The following is a 19,087-nucleotide window of genomic DNA, read 5'->3' as shown; positions in this document are numbered from 1 at the left end:
GGTTGATAGAATTTATACAGAGGAGGAGTTCCCGACATCAAGGTGACATTGTTGGATCACACAAATACTAGGGGAGGGCCCAAACCTACTCCAGCCCGCCCTCACAGCCCTCCAGGGCTGAAACAGACACAATCAGTTGACGATCACTACACAATGTATGAGATGCATGGGGAACACAGCCGCTTGATCCGCCGTGTGCTACATCGAATAAATCCTCAAGGGTTAAGGACAGGGCAGAAACCTTCAGCCCTGGCATTCACCAACGAACAATACGCCCATTCAGAGTAAAGGAGTACGATGATTACGGGACCCGGGTACCCTTCCCTCCTGTGGGCCATCACGGGTGTACCCGAACCAGCCGGGGATGAAGAAAGAAGCAAAGTCGGTTCGTCCGCAGGGCTCTGACGGCAGGTTCGGTCTCTTCCTCCGCCACAAGCGGAACAATGTCCAAACGAGCCATCTAATGCGGAGCTCTGAAAGGGGGCGATGCAGGGGCATCTGGTAGGGCTTTCCCAACTTCCAGTAACATTCAGGGCATTCTCAGTTCTATCGAAATGCGATCGTCTCAACAACGCACCATGGTGTCCAAGCTCGTTTCGAGTCTTAAAGCGGGTATCGAGACAATGTCTGCCTTATCGTTTCTCCCATTGGGAGATTTGAGGATCAACAATAAATTCCATGGCATGAGGTCACCATTCCCTAGAGAAGTTTCACTCGTTACTTGGTTGAACGATTCATATGCCTAATCCTGGTAATGGTTGTGGCAATCATATGATTGGGCCCCTGTTCGCTGTTGTCTCAGGATGATAGAACTCACGCGTTCTCTGCCTTAACCGTCAACATATTGTTCAAGCGACTCACTTGGCATCACTATCGGATAGACTCTTCCAGGCTCCTTGCTACTCGGTCGATTCTCTATAATTACGTCAAGATGCATGGGTTGCAGGTCGGCACGCTGACGATCGGCGGCCCAAAATCCTTCGTGTGAAAAACACGACGATCATCAATTGGCAAGATAGAGAAAGAATGAGAAGCAAGTACCCAAGCGCTTTGCGCCGGCAGAATACCAGCGGCGTATCATTCAAGGCCACATCATCGATTCATGAAGCCAAGAGTGTGAAGACTTCAACGCGACTAGCTTCGTGAATGTGCAAGTTGATGATCCTATCGACATTGACAGCAGATGTCATATTGTAACAAATGTGGTATAGTTCAGCTTGGTGATTGACAGTTTTCACGCAAACTGTTTCGAGTTGATTGTGTGGGGGGAGTGAAATCGTCAAGAAGAACAAGGACACATACGATTCAAGTTTCAGCGCATCCTTCTCAATGCACCGTGGTGGACACGACTAAGAGCAGGGGATTTTGTTATTATCCCACCTTCATCATCAAAGATGGCATTCGCGCTCGGCGCATGGCTTGCATTCAAGGCCTTGGAATACGAGACGAATATTGACCAATGTGGCAAGATTAATGCATTTCGTCTCTAACTTTTTTTGTGCTCACGCACGACTATCTATAAGGACCATTGATGCTATCCGCTGAACAGGAAGACGGGTATGGAATCGAACTTAGTGCCAGGGGTGAACAGTTTATTTCTCGTTGAATCTACTTCTGCACGAAACCTAGGTTGTGCTGCATGAACTAAGATAAGACCTCTTCTATATCAACTTGGCCTCACAACATCAGCTCCAAAATCTTGGTCTTACGAAGCTTTGGTTTTGAGATATCAATGTCTTATTCTTAAAATCCATAAATGAACCATATGGAGCTCCCTGCCGAAACAGCCGCTGGGATGTCGTGAATTGATGATCGAGAATCGGGGTGTCGATCAACGGAAATTTACTTCTAGACATTGTCTCTGTCCTACAGACTGCCGAGGGTTGCTACTTTGGTCGACATTCTAAATCCGGTTGGGAACAGAGATGGCTTCTCACTGCATTTGGCAGAGTGAGACATGCCGAGAAAACTCTCAAGCTGTCAGGGGAATGATGTATAGGGTGCTTGGCCAGTGTGTTTCTCGGTCAATTAATCTTTGAATACGAAGAAACGAAACTACATGGCAGACTAGTTGTCATTTCGTGGCCGTAAGTGATGTTGTGAAGAAATGCAGCAGACTATAAAAGCAGGGTGAAGCTAATTGGATATAAATGCAATAGAGAGACACTGTAGCCAATCTTGGATCAAACTTTCCGAAGCCCAAGACATTCAAAGCATGGCCAGCAAGAGCTGAGACTTCTCAGCCATTCACTTACCCGGAAGCTCAGCTTTTGTCGAATGAGGAAGGCCAACTGCCGAGCTGGGTGTTCATGCCGGTTGCACCGCGCCACAAGATCTCGGAACAGCAAGAGGTTGTGTAGTCGGTACCTCGCGGCGCTTTTCCCAGGTGCAAGATTGTGTGGAATGGAAGGGTGTCTCGGGTACTTGTACTTGCTCGAATCTCGGATGCACGTGGTGCCTTCCGCCCCACCATTCCAAGCCTCAAACAGCTAGCCGCTTCACAGGAGAGACATTCCACCGACCCGAATGTCGTCCAAGAACTGACCGAACCTGGTGATCCTGCCGTTCGCAGTTCCTCTTCTCCATATACTTTCGACAAATTCTCGCCTCCGCTCACGGATGGTAGCTGAAGCTTTCAAAGGCAGCTGAAGCAGCTGAGGGTATTAAATGATATTGTTTTCTTGGACTCTTTCCTATCAACATACTCTTCATTGAGCTTTACAGCACAGCTGCAGCTCTAGCTCTTTTAGTCTACCTACGTCACCTTGACCACCACGTCCAACTCGAGAATTCGTAAACATGGCCGACTTCAATGGAACCCCGAGCAGCCTGGGGAGCACGACTAGCAAGCGGCAGGCTGCCATCCTTGATCGACATCTCCCAGATGGCTACTCTGCCGAACCTGACGTTGTTTTGGGCCCATCCGAAGGCCCTGTTCCCTCGACCTCCGCCGTCAGCCTCGACCGAACCTCCCAAGCAGACCCCGTCGAATCATCCCTTCTTCTGCAGGGAGGCGACATGCATCGCGACATGTTCAAGATCAAGGCTCGTGCAAACTCGATTCGCCGTGCCAACACCTTCTCCCACCACGCCTCTCCACGCTTGGGCCCTTCCGACGAACTATCATACCCCGAACAGCGTGAGCCTGGTGGCTTCAGACGACACCACTTACAACTTCGAGCACGACAGAGGCGAATGAGTAGTTACACTGTCGTTGCAAAGAATTTTGTCGATTTCCTCGACCTCTACGGCAGCTTTGCTGGCGAAGATCTCGAGGATGCTGATAGTGAAGACGAATCTGCCATCGACGATCAAGATGAGGAGGCCGACGTGGAACAACCACCTGAGCTTCGGCCACTTCTTGGTCGCAGAAAGAGCTCTAAGAGATTGCACAAGAAGGGTGATGCAACAACGACCAAGACTTTTTTCACGCTCATCAAGGCCTTCATTGGCACTGGAATCATGTTCCTTCCCAAGGCCTTCCGCAACGGAGGTATCCTGTTCTCGTCAATTACCCTCATTGTTCTGTCCCTCGTCAATTGTGGATGCTTTCGGCTTCTTCTCGACTGCCGCGACAAGTATGGAGGAGGTTACGGAGAGCTCGGCGCTGCCATTGTTGGTCCACGGTTTCGAAGTCTGATCCTTGCGTCGATTGCCATTTCCCAGCTTGGCTTCGTCTGCGCTGGACTCATCTTTACGGCAGAGAACCTCTGGGCTTTCCTTGATGCAGTTACTGCAGGCGATCACAACCTGATGCTGAGTGTTCCAACTCTCATTGCCCTGCAGTTGCTCATACTCATCCCACTTGCCCTGATCCGAAACATCTCCAAGCTGGGACCTGTCGCTCTGCTTGCTGATGCATTCATTTTGATCGGCATTGTCTACATCTGGTACTACGACGTTGCAGCTCTTTCTCGGAATGGCATGGACCCAACAGTCAGACTGTTCAACCCTACTGACTTTCCACTGACAGTGGGCTCGGCCATCTTTACGTTTGAAGGAATTGGTCTCATCCTTCCGATCCAGTCAAGCATGAAGAAGCCTGAGCAGTTCAGCAACCTCCTCTACCTTGTCATGTTCATCATCACCATCATTTTCACGTCAGTGGGAGCCATGTGCTACGCCACCTTTGGCGAGCGCACCAAGATCCAGGTCATCTCCAACTTTCCTCAGGACTCGCCCCTCGTCAACGCAGTCCAGTTTCTCTACTCCTTGGCAGTCCTGGCAGGCGACCCTGTTCAGCTGTTCCCGGCGGCTCGTATCATCGAGACGTCTGTGTTTGGCGAGCGGGCAACAGGAAAGAAGAGCTTTGCGATCAAGTGGAAGAAGAACGCTCTCCGAACGCTCATTGTGGGAGTGTGCGCTGGCGTCAGTATCGTTGGCGCCAGTGATCTGGACAAGTTTGTTGCATTGATTGGGAGTTTTGCTTGTGTTCCTCTGGTTTACATCTATCCGGCGTATCTGCATTACAAGGGGGCTGCGGAAAAGGCTTGGGTCAAGGCACTTGATGTGGTGCTCATGGTGGTTGGGTTCATTGCCATGGTCTACACTACCCTGGTCACCGTCTCCCAATGGATCAACGACGCTACTTGACTGGGGAGGTGATTGGATACGGCACGGACGGTAAAGCGAAGAGAACAGAAGGCAACTTTAAAAAAGGAGGGCGTCAGCGGTTTATTGTTCTGCTTTATAGCGTCTATTTCATGATTTCATTGCAACGGCTTATTTGGCGCTAACTGAGGCCTTATCGAAGGTCAATACAGAGGATATTAGCTCTCGACTCGACAGCGAACTGGGGGAGGAGGAAGAGGAGGCTGTGTGCATTTGTTCCTGCATCTTTTTACGTTGAGGCTGTACACAGATTGCTTCTCATGATAACTCAGCTTCTGCTACAGTGTCCCATTCCGGCTGAACCGAATGCTGGCCTTGGGGGTGTGCCATCCATGCTGACTGTTGCTGATTGATACCAAGGCGGCTAACTTGCCCGAGGCGATTGGACTGCAGCATCGGCATTCACTTACAGATGAGGGCATCCGTCAAGGGTCCATCCATCCAGTGTGCCTAACTCATGAGCTGACGCTCGGCTCCGACGTGCATGACCAACTGCTGCCAGAGGCGGCATCTCATCCAGGAACGTGTATCCGGCCATGTCTGTTCAAGAACTGAGGACCCATGAATGGCTTTCCTGACCGCTGGACCTTACAGATTGTGGATCAAAACAGATTCTGCTGCTCACATGAAGATGAACAGCCCCAGGGGCAGGGTGAGAAGGAGAAACATGACAAGGGAGCGCCAAAGGCGTCCCGCAAGCGGATGGCGCTCAGGAGCGCGGGATGCTTCCAGACTCTTGGTATTTTCACCTTGTGGGCGGTGGCCACTGAGACATGTCATCCGAAAGCCAACGTCCCCGGGATTGCCTAAAATGGAACAAGGGCATGTTGTGCCGGCCCGCCAGCCGGACAAAAGCCTGAGGGATGGCTGTCGGGCCTCTTCAGCTGCAAGAGAAGCTTCTTTTGGCTTTGGAGATGCACCTTTGCCATCTAGAACCTCGTCCCTTGTCGCCCTTTCATCCTGACTCTCCTCGCCCGTTCGTCGGCCCCGAGATCTGCGGGGCAGGGATGTATTCCGCACGTGAAGGCTTTTGATGCAGCTGGGTAGCCAATGGAACAATGGATGGCTATATTCGGCACTGCAAAGGGATATGCACCTGTCCTCGTGAGATGTGTCCGTCTCTTGCAGTGGAAGCATGATCTCAACGCTGATGGTGATGCTTGGGCGGCCTTGACACTGCCGATCTTTGCCCGGGATGCCCCCAGCTTCCAGCGTGTCGGGAGCGCCCCATGGATCTCAAGCTTGATTTTAATACATCACATCTACGTTTACCTTTCCCATCTGCGGATATGTATATGCGATAGGAAGACGATCCCGATCTACTCTAACAGAGGTGTGACGTTTTGGCGTAGGGATTGCTGGCTTGGATGACCGTCTACTGACCTCCAGATTACATGTAGAGTTGGTCATAGATGATGGAACAGCCTGGGTGTGCCCATATTGGGTTCCTTTGGGCTTCATGAGCCAGATTGCGCAAGCAAGCACACTGCACTGCATCCCACCCTCGAGATTATCTCCGTTTCAGGAACACGTCTCGGCAGACTCCACCCCGAGGGCGCCGAGCGAGGGACGGGATTCCTCTTTCTACCAGATCTCATGATGTGAGTCTCCATCCTTTCCAATGCAACTATCATGGAAGGTCCTAGGGCAGGGTGGGCGGCGGGACCGGTATCAATGCTAATGTCTCTGGCGGGGAAGTCCGCGAGCTTGGCCTGGACTGGGTGTGCGGGGGAGGGAAGACAAGTCTGTCTCAACAAAACTGAGGCTGACGAGCAGCGTCGTGTCACCCAAGCCGGCCTGCTATCTTTCTAGAGTCCATGTGTGTGCTAAGATTGCGTTCGCGATAATGTGACCCGAAGTGCTTTTCCAAGCGTAGGTAGACTGATATAGCGAAATGACTTGACTGCAATGGCTCAAACGCTAACCGACGCGCCACTACCCCAAACTCGACATCCCGGCCCATGCTAATGTTAGATCTAGAGCCACGGGGAGAGGAAAGAGAAGAATTGGGAGAGGCCGAGTCTCGTTATTGGAGAAAGCTCTCTGCGGCTTGATGGGGAAGCTGGGGATAAAGGTACCTACCATTGCCGGAGTAGATTCCGCTTGACCTTCCCCACACAACACACCCAGAAGACAATCAATCAATAGCGCCCTCGCCCATGGGACTGATCGGCTCGTTGCGACAAGGACTGCTCCTTTGTAAGCATTCGGATTCTAGCATCTGGTCATGGGGTTTTCCAACGAAGCAGCAGACGATGTTCAACCAGGCTCGTCGAACTCCGGCAAAAGGCAACACCCCCCCGGGGATACACAAGGTTAGGGCCAAGACGCGGGGGCGTCAAGGGTGGCTGACGTCGATCGTAGCTCGGCTAGGACCTGAGTTAACTGTTGAAGGAAATCCGAGCCTCGTTCGGCATCGTCAATATCGTCCTAGTGCTTGACCCTTTCCCGCGCGCACGCCTCTCACACAGCAGCAGCTGCTCGTGCTTCCCTCTCTCCCTGCCATGCTAGGCAGAGGCGCAAACTCTCACACACCCTCGCTCGCAGAGTCGCTCCTCTCTGTGTCCACGGCTCTTTGCTTTGCCCCTCCATCACAGAGCAGAGATACTCCCTCGTGACACCTTTCGTGGTGTGGTCAAGGTGACGAAACGCCACTGGGAAATCTCAATCCGGTCTAAGAAACCATGAGGACTCGAGGGTGTGTCCCGACGAGGGGAAGCTCATGGCCATGACGGGTATGGCTCATGGGCTCTTGAGCTTCTGTACAAAAGGGCCCGACCTCCCGCTCATGTCGAGGTAGAGTCGAAAAGAAACCGTCAGCTCAATTGAACGACAATCCAAGCTCCCACCATCCTCACAACCTCATCCCGACACACAATGTCCAAGTTCGCTCCCGTCCTGAGGTCGCTGGCCCGCCAGCCTCTGCCCAGACAAGTTCTGCCACTCCGGACAGCTCGGTACGCTCCTGTCGCCGTCCGCGCCTTTCACAACACCACTCCCCAACGCAACGCTGCTCTTGGCCAGGCTCACCTCCTGCCCGAGTTCAGCCTCCGCGATAAGGTCATTGTCGTCTCGGGCGGTGCGCGAGGTCTAGGTCTGGTTCAAACCGAGGCCCTACTCGAGGCGGGTGCAACAGGTAAGATTCTATAGCATGGCGCATTGTACCACACGTCACTAACTGTCTGTCAGTCCATGCCATTGATAGGTTGCCCTCGCCCGCCAACGACCCCTCCACTGGCTTCTCCAGAGTCGCCAAACGGGCACAGGAGGAGCTTGGCACCTCCCTGACATACCACCAGTCCGACGTGAGAAACGTTCCCGAGCTCAACCGCATCTTTGAGGGCATCGCCGACACCACTGGCCGCTTGGATGGTCTCATTGCTGCCGCAGGTATCAACCAAGAGACGCCAGCACTCGAGTACACGGCCGAGGATGCCGACAACATGATGAGCATCAACTTCACCGGCGCATTCATGACAGCGCAAGCAGCTGCCCGCCAGATGGTCCGCCTTAAGCAACCAGGCAGCATCTGCTTGATCGCCAGTATGAGCGGCACCATTGCCAACAAGGGCATGATAGCGCCGTAAGTAAAACGCATCAACTGCCAAGTACTCACCCGCTCACGCATTTACTAGGGTGTACAACCCATCCAAGGCTGCTGTGGTACAGCTCGGCCGCAATCTCGCTGCTGAATGGGGCCAATACGGCATCCGCGTCAACACCCTCTCCCCCGGCTACATCCTGACCCAGATGCTCCAGAACCTCTTTGACGTCTACCCCGAGCGCAAGACCAAGTGGGCTGAGGAGAACATGCTTGGCCGCATCAGCATGCCGAACGAGTACCGCGGCGCCGCGGTCTTCCTCCTCAGTGATGCAAGCACCTTCATGACTGGCGCCGATCTCCGCATCGACGGCGGTCACGCTGCTTGGTAAGAGCTGGACAGCATCTGTGGGAGAATAGGGGGGGACAAAAGCACGCTCGCGCATAGCCAGGTTGGATGTCAACATTTTTGGGTATCTGAAATATTTTTTTGGGAGCGAGGAGAAAAGGTTTTTGTACAGTCGTGATACTCGTTGCGTCACTCCTTTGGCCATAATAGCAGGTAGAAGAACAACGACTTTATAACTCGTATTGAGTCTTGCCCTTTAGTTGGGACTCGTGACGTGTGATATTATGCCCTGCGGACCGAGCCTCCCCAGAAGCCCCGGTTGTATCCTGAGCCTCGACTCAATGTCCTTGTCAGGGACACCACGGTCGCGCAGCTTCGTAGCATCCACCACAGTCCTCATGTCGAGGAACCGCCTTCCGTCGACGCCGCGGCCGATCGCTGCGAAATCCTCTTCCGCTTCGTCCTGCAGTCGCTGTCGGGCTTCGAGGGCGACGAGGGTCGGGTTGCTTCGGCTTGGGGCGAACGATGGTCCTAGGGGAGCTTGAGGGCCAAGCTGCGACGAGGCGGTAGACGAGGGAGAGTATGTCGGATTCGGCTGAGCAATACCCATCTGCTGAAGACGGCGCGAGAAGTCGCCAGTCGGGAAATCGGGATCCATGGAATCAGCACGGAGAGCTAGCAAATGCGAGTCAGCGCAAGCAGTGAAACACGGCACATATTAGTAAATTACCCTCATCCTTGGTGCCATCACCCAATGTCTTTGACTTTGGCTTCGCTACGGGCTTGGGGCGAGGAGGTCCTTGAGGGACAGCAGCTCCGGGAGTTCGAGCAGGGTATTTCCGCGGTGCGCTGCGGGCAACCTTGGAGGAAGACGCGCCCATTGTGTTCTATGCGTAAATATTAAAGATTAGGAACAAGAGAAGAGGAAGAAGCGTTAGTAGTACAGGCGCACAAGCGGTTTGGGGTCGAATTGAAGCTGCGGTTGCTAGTAAAAGTGGTGACGACCTGGACTTTTTTTGATGATGTTATCCATGTCGGCGCGCAATTCTTCCGGTGTCACAACTTCAACCTACCATCATCAAGACCGGAGCACGACAAAAGCATAGTCCGATCAATTATTTCATTAAAATGAAAGAAAAGAATTCTAATAAACTACTCTGTCTCAATATAAGCCTCACAAACACAAAGAAGTACCTCACCATAGACAACTGCCACAGTTCGTCAAAGAACGAAAGCGAATCAAGTCACCAGTGGAACAAGTGCTGCCATCAATTGGCTTTGATTCTACCTACTTGCTTTTACAACTATCTAACACTGAAAACAAACCTGACTGAAAAAAACAGAACATAATCGAATATTACAACAAGAGACAATACGTCGCTGGTGACGCTTGTGGCCTGAAAGCCCGCTCGAAACGAGCCTTGCCTCATCCAAGAGACTCCGTGCTCCTTGCCCCCCCTTCCATCGTCCAAAACATCGTATACTCCTGGTATCCTTCCATCATACCCATACTCCAATACATCCCTATTTTTACAAGACCCAGTCTTACAATTTTAACCTCGTATACTGACCGATGAAGAGTATCAAAGACCCTCCTTTCCAACACACTTGAATCCCTCCAGCGCTGATTATGCTCTCTGTGCAATATTCTGCGATATCTCGTCCACGGTTGGATTCCTGAAACGGGTTGTCGAATTAGAACCACATCGGATCACAGCCAGGTTTGAGTCCTTGGATCGTCTCTGTCTCCCTCTTGAATGCAGCACCTCTCTTCTTCAGCACCTCCTGCAGCCTCCTGAACTCAATCTGATTCTTTGACAGCTTCGGCTTGCTCTGATTCTTCGGCTCATTAAACTTGCTCTGATCAATCAACTCATCGAAGTTGATCAGCTCATTGAAGTCGCTCTGATCCTTCAGCTCATTGGAGTTGCTCTCCAGGTCCACAGGGTCAGCGAATTGCCACTTAGGAACAATCATATTCCCCTGCGAATCCTCCATCCCTACAAAGGCACCGTTGCTCAAGCAAACCATCTTGCCATTGAGATACTCTGTGTCAATGGGGCGAATACGCTGCCCTAGCATGGTGTGGCACCAGAAGTGCTCCCCGTCAGGTGTAATATCACGCTTAGCGAGCTTGACCAAGTCACCAGAGGCGGCGTGCACGTCGCACAGAGAATCTCCAACCTTGTAGAGGCCCATCACGTTTCTCTTATGGAGGTGACGGGCCATGTCGGCCTCCCAGCTGGTGCATCCACCATTCTTAAGCATGTCCTCAGCTGGGGGTGTTGGGGGATAGGATGCAGGCCTGGTGGAGGTTGACTTCCTGACGCCATTGACTTGACTGCCATGTATCCTGCTGTGTACCTCAAGGCCATTGCGGCGAACTGATCTCCTCTGATGAGCAGCCCCGGTGATGACAGCGGGGGGTTGAAAGAGCTGACTGACTGGTGTAGTCACTGCGGTGTTGGTAGATGGCTGATGGCTGCCATGAAATGCCTGGCTGACTGGCTCCCCCTGGGTAGCGGCCTCGGTGGTGTCAACGGAGAGTTGAGATGTCTGATGGACTGGCGACTTTTGGGGAGCAGTTACGGCAACGTTCGTAGAGGGTTGCTGGCTCCCAAGAGAGGTCTGGCTGACTGACTTCTCCTGGGGGGCAGTCCCGGTGGCGCTAACAGAATGTTGAGAGTTCTGGTTGTCGAGTATCTGCATAAGAGTAGCGACCGCCCTGTCGGTAACGGACTGATGACTCTCATGAGAACTCTGGCTACCAAGCGTTTCGCAATGAGCAGCCCCTGTGTTTTCAGTAGGGGGCTTAGAGGGCTGACAGTCTGGTGACTTCTGAAGGCCAGTCGCAGCAGTGTTGACAAAGGGTTGGTGACTCCCAGGAGGAGTCTGATTACCTCGTGTTCCCTGAGAAGCAGCTCCTGTGGCATTGACAGAAGACTGAAGCGCCTGAGGAGGGACCTGGGGAGAGCGCTTGCGAGCGGCCTGGTTAACTGACCTCCCTCGAAGTGCAACCTTTGTGATATTAACAGAGGGCTGAGAGAGTTGATTGACTGCTGACTCCTGAGGAGCGGCCGAGGCGGTGTTGTTGGAGAGGTAATAGCTCTGGCAAGGAGTCTGGCCAACTAGTGTCCCCCCAGAAGCGACGCTGGTAATATCGACAGAGGACTGAAGGGCCTGGGGAGCAGTCCCAGTGGTGTTAACAAAGGACTGGCTGACTAGCGACTGCTGAGGAGTGGCCAAAAAAAGGTTGGCAGAGGGGTGATAACCCCCGTGAGGAGTTTGGTCAACGAAGGTTCCCCAAGGAGCAGCCCCGTTGGTATGAACAGAGGGTTGAGGGGTCTGGTTTCCTAGCATCTCCATCGAAGCGGTCCCTTCAATGCTGCCATAGGCCTGGGGATACTGAGGAGAAACCTGATGAGAGGCTTGGCCAGCTGACATTCCTTGAAAGGCGGCTCCAGCAACGTTCGGCAAGGGCTGGGAGTACCAGGCGTTGGGAGACGGTTGAGGATAGCCGTTGAACCCTGCGCCGGTAGGAAATCTATGCATATCATACGCATAGTTCGGCTCCTGCGTCCCCGCTTGGAAGTAATTGTTCGAAGTAGGATACATCCCGTGAGTCGACGCCTGAGGCGCGGGCTGGAGTGCGAGCAGGTCGATGTCTGGGCACCCATCTCTCGCCCGAAAGGGTTGGAAAGCCGACCCGGGTCTCTGCTTCGAAGCTGTTAGAATCTTTTCCTTGGGACTAGGGAATCTGTTCCTTACCAAGGGAACCGGCTCAGGATAATTCATGAAAATATGCTGGGGATTCTGGATCTGACGAGCAGCCGGACCCGTGAAAAATGAAGCCGGAGACGGTCCATGGCGAGTTTCATCAGCCTGGTACTGGTCCGCTACCGCTGAATGCATCACTGAAGGAAAATCCATGTTGCTATTGCTGTGATGATTATGCAGGATAGAAAAGACGGAGTGGAAGAGAGGATAGCGAATGTAGCAAAGAGGATAAACGAACGAACCCGAGATGGGTAAACAAAGCAAGATTCAATACTGATTCTTGTTCTGCTTCCCATCAAAGTTTTGATGTTTTGTGTTCGTTCGTTGCTATGTATCGTGAGGGTAGGAAACTCTGAGCATGTCAGTTGCTAGGGGAGGAACGGAGCCTTGACAACTGGCGGGCAGTGCAGAACTGGCCAGACTGCTGGCGGGCACTCGGCCTTTTATAGCAGGAAATTTGCACACCCGTGAGCTTGAACTCCCTCTCATATCTAATCAGAACCCGGGTTATTTTGATAGACATGGTCAGGTTGTTGCTGAACCTTAGTTACTAAACCGCCGGTGACTCCTCCAGTTGAGTTTGGGAGGCGAGGACGGCATCTCGCAAAGAGCACAACACTAGATGCCATCACTTGAATAGTATCGTCCTGTATCTCTATCGAAAGCCCCTCGACTGTCAAGGCATTGTAGCCCTGGAATCAAACCACTGGGGAGAGCAGGCCTGGTCCCTGCCCAGGAATCCGTGAGCCCTTCAATTTCAAAGCAAAGGATGGATCGCGGGTGCCTGGAAGGAGTCATCACCCAAATCACGGGCGTGTAAACCTTCTTGGGGTCATCTATCTCTGTGGCGGGTTGCTGCGCAAAGAGCGTGGCAGAGGGTGGACATGTCACGAGCCTGACGGCTCGTCTTTCCCCCAACAAACATCAACCGTGAGATTCACATGCCCAATCACGTGGGCAAGAACGCCTATCAAGCCCTAATCCAGGAAATTCCAACCCCAGATCCAACCTTGCTCCTGACCGAGCGAAGTACCTCCTAAGAAGGTGTCTTGTTGATTATCAAAGAACACTGGCTCTTCGTTCGGGTTGGCTATACTCAATGGGTTTGTTATGGCTGTCCAAACGGTCAGTGAATAGGGGTATCCTTGTTTCCCGACTGAAATACTACGTACCTTGCTCATATTCTAAAACTGCCTCTGTCATGAATGTATTCTCGCAAAATTCGACGAGTTGGTCATCGAATGTCCCATTGATTGTTTCGCTGGGCAGATCGATGTGTGATAACTCGGAAAGGTCTCCTTCAGCAGCAGCTGATATTTCCACTGGTACCTGCGCTGGGGCATGATCAGAGGATCGTTCTATGGAAATTCCCGTGGAGGCCTCTCCTCTTTCGTAATCTGTGGACCGTTTGCCTGTTGTTTGGCCCCCTGGACCAACTTCGAACATGGCGTCGACTTCCTTAGCCATGACTAGAGACATCAGTCTTGTTGTTATGTCGAGTCCCTGGGCAGCAAGAATAGATTTATCTTTCAACAAAGCTTGTATTTGCATCAGTCTTCGAATCCCCATCCTCGATTCGTACGCTTTCAAGCTCAATGGGTCGAGCGATATTGATATGCACAGGGTCACGCCAGCGGTGAGAAGATGCAACGAGACAAACGCAATGGCGTATGTTTCAGAGGCTTCGCGCAGGTATGTGGTTGATCCGACCTGGGATATTTGTAGCGCGGCGTCTCGGCAAGTATGCATTGCAAGCTGGAAGGGGTCTTGGCAACCAGGAGTGTCTTCTCGGGCTTCAGGGGGGGGTCGGCGCATTTTGAAGGATAATAAAGGTCTGTGGACGAGAATCCTTGCATTTTCGTATGCCAGCTTGAGCGAAAGTGCTTGGAGTCTGAAAAGGTGTTCCTCAAACTCCACCTCGGATTGAGTTGAACGGCCAGCCACTTGATCACTAGTCAATGATTGGCCAGCCAACTCGTCATACTTGAGTTTCGGGGATAGAGTATCGTTCCATCTAAGTAGTCTTGAGTTTAGAGATGCCACCTTGTTGACGAGACTCTTCAAACGGGCGGCCTGGCTCGGGCCTTGCCGCTCCCCGTTACAACGAGTCCCGTAGAGATCGTCCAATGCTGACTTGACAATCGCGGACAGTTTCGACATGGCGCATTTGAAGAACAAAAGGTTTGGTTTCGTCGCGTATTGCTCCTCTGACATGGAGCCCGAGTATTCGTCGTACGGGTTAAGCGGAGCGACGTCGCAATCGCGGTCGGATATACTCGAAGGAAAGCCGTATAGCATCGAACAGAAAGTTTCAATCTCGTATATGGCCCACCAGGCACGTTTTCGATCTTCAATCATCTTCCGAAGAGACTCGTCATCGGATTTGTCGTTTGGGACCCTGCGATGGAGGTTAAGTGCTTGAGCTATGCGCAAACCGGAGCCGCACAGCGGCCATGCCATCTCGGGCTCTCCATGATAGAGGTAGTAGCTGCCCAGCAGGATACACATCTGGACAACCTCCAAAGAGCCCAATGATATTATGTCGAGAAATCTGAGTTTGAGGCCTACCAATATCTTGTTTGTGAGTGCCTCGACGTCGATGCCGTGCGAGAGGAGGAGGTGCTTCTGTTCAACGTTGGTGTATTGCAAGCTGGTTGCAAAGACAGCCAAAAGTACAGCAAGGTAACCAACACGGCCGTTGGTTTGGCTAGCCTCGTTAGAAGGACGTGGGCCAGGGCCGTATAGATTTTTGAACTTGTTCCTAAAATCACGTTGATGAAAGACCAGCATGAACCAGTGTATCCGATCGAAGTAATTTTCGACCAGTGTCTTTGCCACTTCCAAATCGGGCAGCAGCATCAACAGTTCTTGCTCTGTGGCAATGGAGATGGGCGATCTTGGCACTTGGCGGCGTCGAGTATTCTGGAGGTGCTGAGAGAGCATTCGCTGCAACGGACTGGGTGCTCCCTGCGGTTGTCGCTGCCCTGACACTCTGGGTCTCGGGTGAGCCCATGTGCTTGCCAGGAAAGCAGATGTCTCTGCCTCCTCGGGTGAGGGTGCTTCATGATGATGGAATGCCTACAAATCAGTCTTAGCAATAGCGTCAACATGGACCTTGATCATCTTCAAGTCGTACTTCCTCAACAAGTGTGATTGTGGAACTTGCATTCCAGGGAGCGTCTCCAGTAGAATCGTCAGGAGCTCTGGTTGGGCTCGAACTGATGACTTCAGGGCTGGCAGGTCCTTCCCCTACTGGTTGAGATGCCGGCGCAGAAGACCCATCTCTCGTCCGACGGAGCCGGCGTCGTTTGGCTGCTGGCTCTCCACGGGTGGAGGGGGTTTCCTTCTGTGGATGGTGGACTCTCCATCTTTCGACCGGGGGCGTGATGCATTCTACGTTGGACCGCACGCACAGGGTACACGGACGTTCAACATCGCACTGAGTCTTGTCTTAGTCATGGTTTTTGGTGTAACAAGGAGGGAAAAGGAGGATGCTCACCTTGAGCTTCTGTTTGCGACACCTCTCACACGCGCTGGGGACTTTTCCTCTCATGCCTGGGATCAACCTCGTGTTTCTTCCGATAACAATCAAATGAAACGGAATGATAAGACAATGCAAGTAATTCAGGAAGCCAGATGAAGAATGCCACCGGGTCGGGAAGAAGTCAAGTTAAGGTTGTTCCACCGGAACCGATTTCCATTTTTGGTACTTGCGGTCACACGCGATTCCGTTTTCGGCCGCTCCGCTTCGTGCGTGAATGTGTTTGCTCCACCACCTCGTTTGTATCTGAACTTTTACAGCATCAAACTCCATTGTCCGACTCACTCTCATGCTGAATCATGATGCCTTCCTTTGAAGAAGCAGTGCTGGCCGCCGAAGCTGCCAATACCATCTCGGCATTTGTTGCCCAAGAACAAATTCGGACACTTTCGGATCTCAAGCACGCCCTCTTTCAGCCATCCGCGACTAAACACAATCAGAATGCTACAGGTACTTCACATTCTGCAAGCGTCATAGTTCTGTGCGCATCCGCAGTACTATCTACTGCAGAGACTGTCATGTCTGCGGTGGCGGAACTAACCAAAACGACTGGTCTGTAGACTTTCTCACCATCCAGATTCCCTACAACTACAATAATATAGAATAAATCTAACTTTATGAATAGGCACATCTCCACCAAATCAAGAATCCATAGTTCTTGTTCTTTGCGGTGGGATTGGTCATTCAACCCAGCTGATGCACGACGCTGTCCTCCGTCACCCGCAATACAACACTCTTGCCGAACAAGTACGGGGACAGCCAGAAGGCCGCATCTTGCAAGCAATCGGGGAGAAGTTTTTCGACCTACAAATTAGCAGCAACGGCTCGGGGTCAGGAGATACACAGCGGCAAGGCCTGACCGTTCTTGTAGAAGACGCTTCAACGAATTGCGCCCTCAATGCCCAGAAAACGAGAGAGCTTTTAGATGCTCACGGGTTCAGGTCGCCAAGATCGATAGTAGTTGCTCAGGACCCTACTATGTGTAGGCGCACAGTAGCTGCATTCGAGCAGGTATACGCCGACGTGGTCGAAGGGCCTCCAATATTCAGCAGCTGGCCAACACTCGTACCGAAAGTGATTGCCAAAGAAGCTTCAGTAGGAGACACCAACAGCCTCTTGCCGTATTTGGATTTTGCCGACTTGGGTATGGGGGACGGCTGGAAGGCGGGCCTCTGGAGTATGGATCGATTCATGTCTCTACTTGTCGGCGAAATCCCACGAATGCGTGACGACGAGAATGGATACGGACCAAATGGTAAAGGTTCCATCGTCCATGTGGACATACCTCAAGATGTCGAGGATGCTTGGAAGACACTCTGTGAGCTTCTTGGGTACAGTGGACGATAAGAGGGGGCCAGTACTATCTATTCGCTCAGTTATCCTATCAAGGGCCGGGCTTCAACTATAACAAAGAACACAATGTTAGGAGTCAGTACAATGCAGCTGCTCTTTTGGACCCGCTGATCAATTTCATTGGAATGAACGACACTGCAACTTAAGCATTACATGTATATACCCATGTAGGAGATCCCTTATGTGCGGCTGGTTAGGTGTTGAAGTCAATCACGCACCGGCCCGCAACCTTTCCTTGTCTCAATAAGTCAACAGCCTCCGGTAAGCGATCAATGCCAAACAGCTCATATACGGGTTTCAATAAACCCCGTGCAGCAAACTCCAGCGCATCTTCAGTGTCCTTCATGGATCCAGTGAGTGTTCCAATGACTTTGAGGTTGCGGAGCATCAGAAACATGGGATCATCGCCAGCAAAGGCAGTCCCAGAAGGGGGCATCCCAACACACATGATCTTCCCACCGATGCAGGCCATCTTGGTAGCCATTGCATACGACTTTGGTGATGATGCCGTGACAAACACCCCGTCAACTCCTTTCCCAGAGGTGATGCGTTTGATCTCTTCAGGGATGTCCTCTGTATCGGCAAAGTCAACAAACTCTTCGCAGCCAAGATCCATGCACATTTTGCGTTTCTTCTCGCCAGCGTCGATACCGATCACTCGAAGGCCCATTGCCTTGGCAAGCTGTACGCCCATGTGGCCTACGCCTCCACCAGCTCCAAGAAATGCGGCCCAATCTCCAGGTCGAAGTTGAGACTCTACAAGCTGAATATGTTAGTGTAGATTCGGTTGTAATGGATCAAGTGATCTTGACAACATACAGATCGATGCATAGTTGATCCGCTGCACATGATGGGACCAGCCGAGAAGTCGTCTACCCCGTCCGGGATTTTAGAAGCGTATCTAGCTGGGCTCAAGATATACTGCTGGTAAGTTCCTACATAGGACAGTTGGTATTAACCACTGGTAGCGAATAGCGGAAACTTATTTCTCGTAGCCGAGAACTTACCTGAAACCTTGAGGCCAGTAGGCACAGCCTCAGCACAGTGGCATTCGAGCCCTGACCAGCAGAGCTGGCAAGACATGCACGTGTTCCAAGTTGGTTTCACTCCGGCGCGGTCACCGGGTTTCCAGTTCCTGACGAGAACACCAACCTTGACAACTACGCCTGCGCCCTCGTGCCCTGGGGATCGAACCCCGTAGTCTCTCATTCTTGGCAGTGGCAAATCCTCCAGCATGTAGTGTATATCGCTATAACATATACCAGTGGCGTTGAGTCGGATCAGAATCTCGTCCGAGCCTATGTTCAGTTTACATTATGCCAGTATACATCTGAAGTGTCATTGGACGACTTACCGGGCTCGGGGACAGGCACGTATTGAATTTCTACTTTGAAGTCAGGTCCATGTCGTACCACAACCCCTGCTTTACAAGTGAGTGGAAGAGGATCAACTTGGTCCATGTCGTTAGGGGTCGTAGGGTAGAACAGTAATAGTGTGGGGAGAGTCTCTACTCATTTCGCACCTTGATACTTCCATGTCCTTTTATACCTTAATCGCACTCGATTCATGACCAATTAGTCTCAACGGCCGATAGTTTATATGCATGAGGCGGGGTATCTCACTGAAGGGTATCCGGTGGAAGGGCCTCCGGCGGTAACTTTCGCCCAACTAGTCGATTCAGGGGACTTTGCTCCTCTGGCTTTCGAATCAGTGGATAATAGCATTGAATATTTCCTCTACAACGAGTAGTCTGCACTATCATCGGTATATGTAGTGAGATTGTATAGTCGTTTCAACGGTACGCTACATCTTAAGGTAGTATCACAGAAGTTGGTGGTTCTCAAAGGATGTAAAACACGGCAGTCTACATGACTCATAGAGGGGACAGACGATCAGTTCCGCCATAAATTTAGCT

At 51.9% G+C, this 19,087-nt stretch overlaps 7 protein-coding genes across 7 annotated transcripts; 3 read left to right on the top strand and 4 right to left on the bottom strand.

The window, feature by feature from the left end:
* Nucleotides 1-2,799: 2,799 nt before the first annotated feature.
* Nucleotides 2,800-4,593, top strand: NECHADRAFT_29961 (uncharacterized protein; the record flags this gene model as incomplete). The annotated part of the gene is made up of 1 exon (XM_003049887.1): nt 2,800-4,593. The coding sequence occupies one exon, from the start codon at nt 2,800-2,802 to the stop codon at nt 4,591-4,593; it is 1,794 nt and encodes a 597-aa protein (XP_003049933.1).
* A 2,895-nt stretch (nt 4,594-7,488) lies between these two features.
* On the top strand, nt 7,489-8,544 carry NECHADRAFT_29814 (uncharacterized protein; the record flags this gene model as incomplete). Its single annotated transcript, XM_003049886.1, has 3 exons — nt 7,489-7,747; nt 7,801-8,194; nt 8,247-8,544. 3 exons carry the CDS (start codon nt 7,489-7,491, stop codon nt 8,542-8,544), a joined length of 951 nt encoding a protein of 316 aa, XP_003049932.1.
* Nucleotides 8,545-8,796: 252 nt separating this feature from the next.
* NECHADRAFT_8874 (uncharacterized protein) lies at nt 8,797-9,171 on the bottom strand (the record flags this gene model as incomplete). Its single annotated transcript, XM_003049664.1, has 1 exon — nt 8,797-9,171. A coding segment is annotated over one exon (375 nt), but the record flags the coding sequence as incomplete, so codon positions are not given.
* Nucleotides 9,172-10,196: 1,025 nt separating this feature from the next.
* Nucleotides 10,197-12,431, bottom strand: NECHADRAFT_74375 (uncharacterized protein; the record flags this gene model as incomplete). The annotated part of the gene is made up of 1 exon (XM_003049663.1): nt 10,197-12,431. One exon carries the CDS (start codon nt 12,429-12,431, stop codon nt 10,197-10,199), a length of 2,235 nt encoding a protein of 744 aa, XP_003049709.1.
* Nucleotides 12,432-13,442: 1,011 nt separating this feature from the next.
* NECHADRAFT_29731 (uncharacterized protein) lies at nt 13,443-15,221 on the bottom strand (the record flags this gene model as incomplete). The annotated part of the gene is made up of 1 exon (XM_003049662.1): nt 13,443-15,221. One exon carries the CDS (start codon nt 15,219-15,221, stop codon nt 13,443-13,445), a length of 1,779 nt encoding a protein of 592 aa, XP_003049708.1.
* Nucleotides 15,222-16,121: 900 nt separating this feature from the next.
* Nucleotides 16,122-17,166, top strand: NECHADRAFT_29776 (uncharacterized protein; the record flags this gene model as incomplete). Its single annotated transcript, XM_003049885.1, has 2 exons — nt 16,122-16,371; nt 16,475-17,166. The coding sequence occupies 2 exons, from the start codon at nt 16,122-16,124 to the stop codon at nt 17,164-17,166; spliced, it is 942 nt and encodes a 313-aa protein (XP_003049931.1).
* Nucleotides 17,167-17,365: 199 nt separating this feature from the next.
* Nucleotides 17,366-18,632, bottom strand: NECHADRAFT_89859 (uncharacterized protein; the record flags this gene model as incomplete). The annotated part of the gene is made up of 4 exons (XM_003049661.1): nt 17,366-17,935; nt 17,992-18,107; nt 18,180-18,470; nt 18,527-18,632. The coding sequence occupies 4 exons, from the start codon at nt 18,630-18,632 to the stop codon at nt 17,366-17,368; spliced, it is 1,083 nt and encodes a 360-aa protein (XP_003049707.1).
* Between the last annotated feature and the right edge of the window lie 455 nt (nt 18,633-19,087).

The sequence above is a fragment of the Fusarium vanettenii genome (assembly GCF_000151355.1).
Source record: "Fusarium vanettenii 77-13-4 chromosome 1 genomic scaffold NECHAsca_8_chr1_1_0, whole genome shotgun sequence".
Taxonomy (NCBI): Eukaryota; Fungi; Ascomycota; class Sordariomycetes; order Hypocreales; family Nectriaceae; genus Fusarium; species Fusarium vanettenii.
The sequence above is the reverse complement of the archived record's forward strand: the minus strand, read 5'-3'. Positions and strand labels throughout refer to the sequence as shown.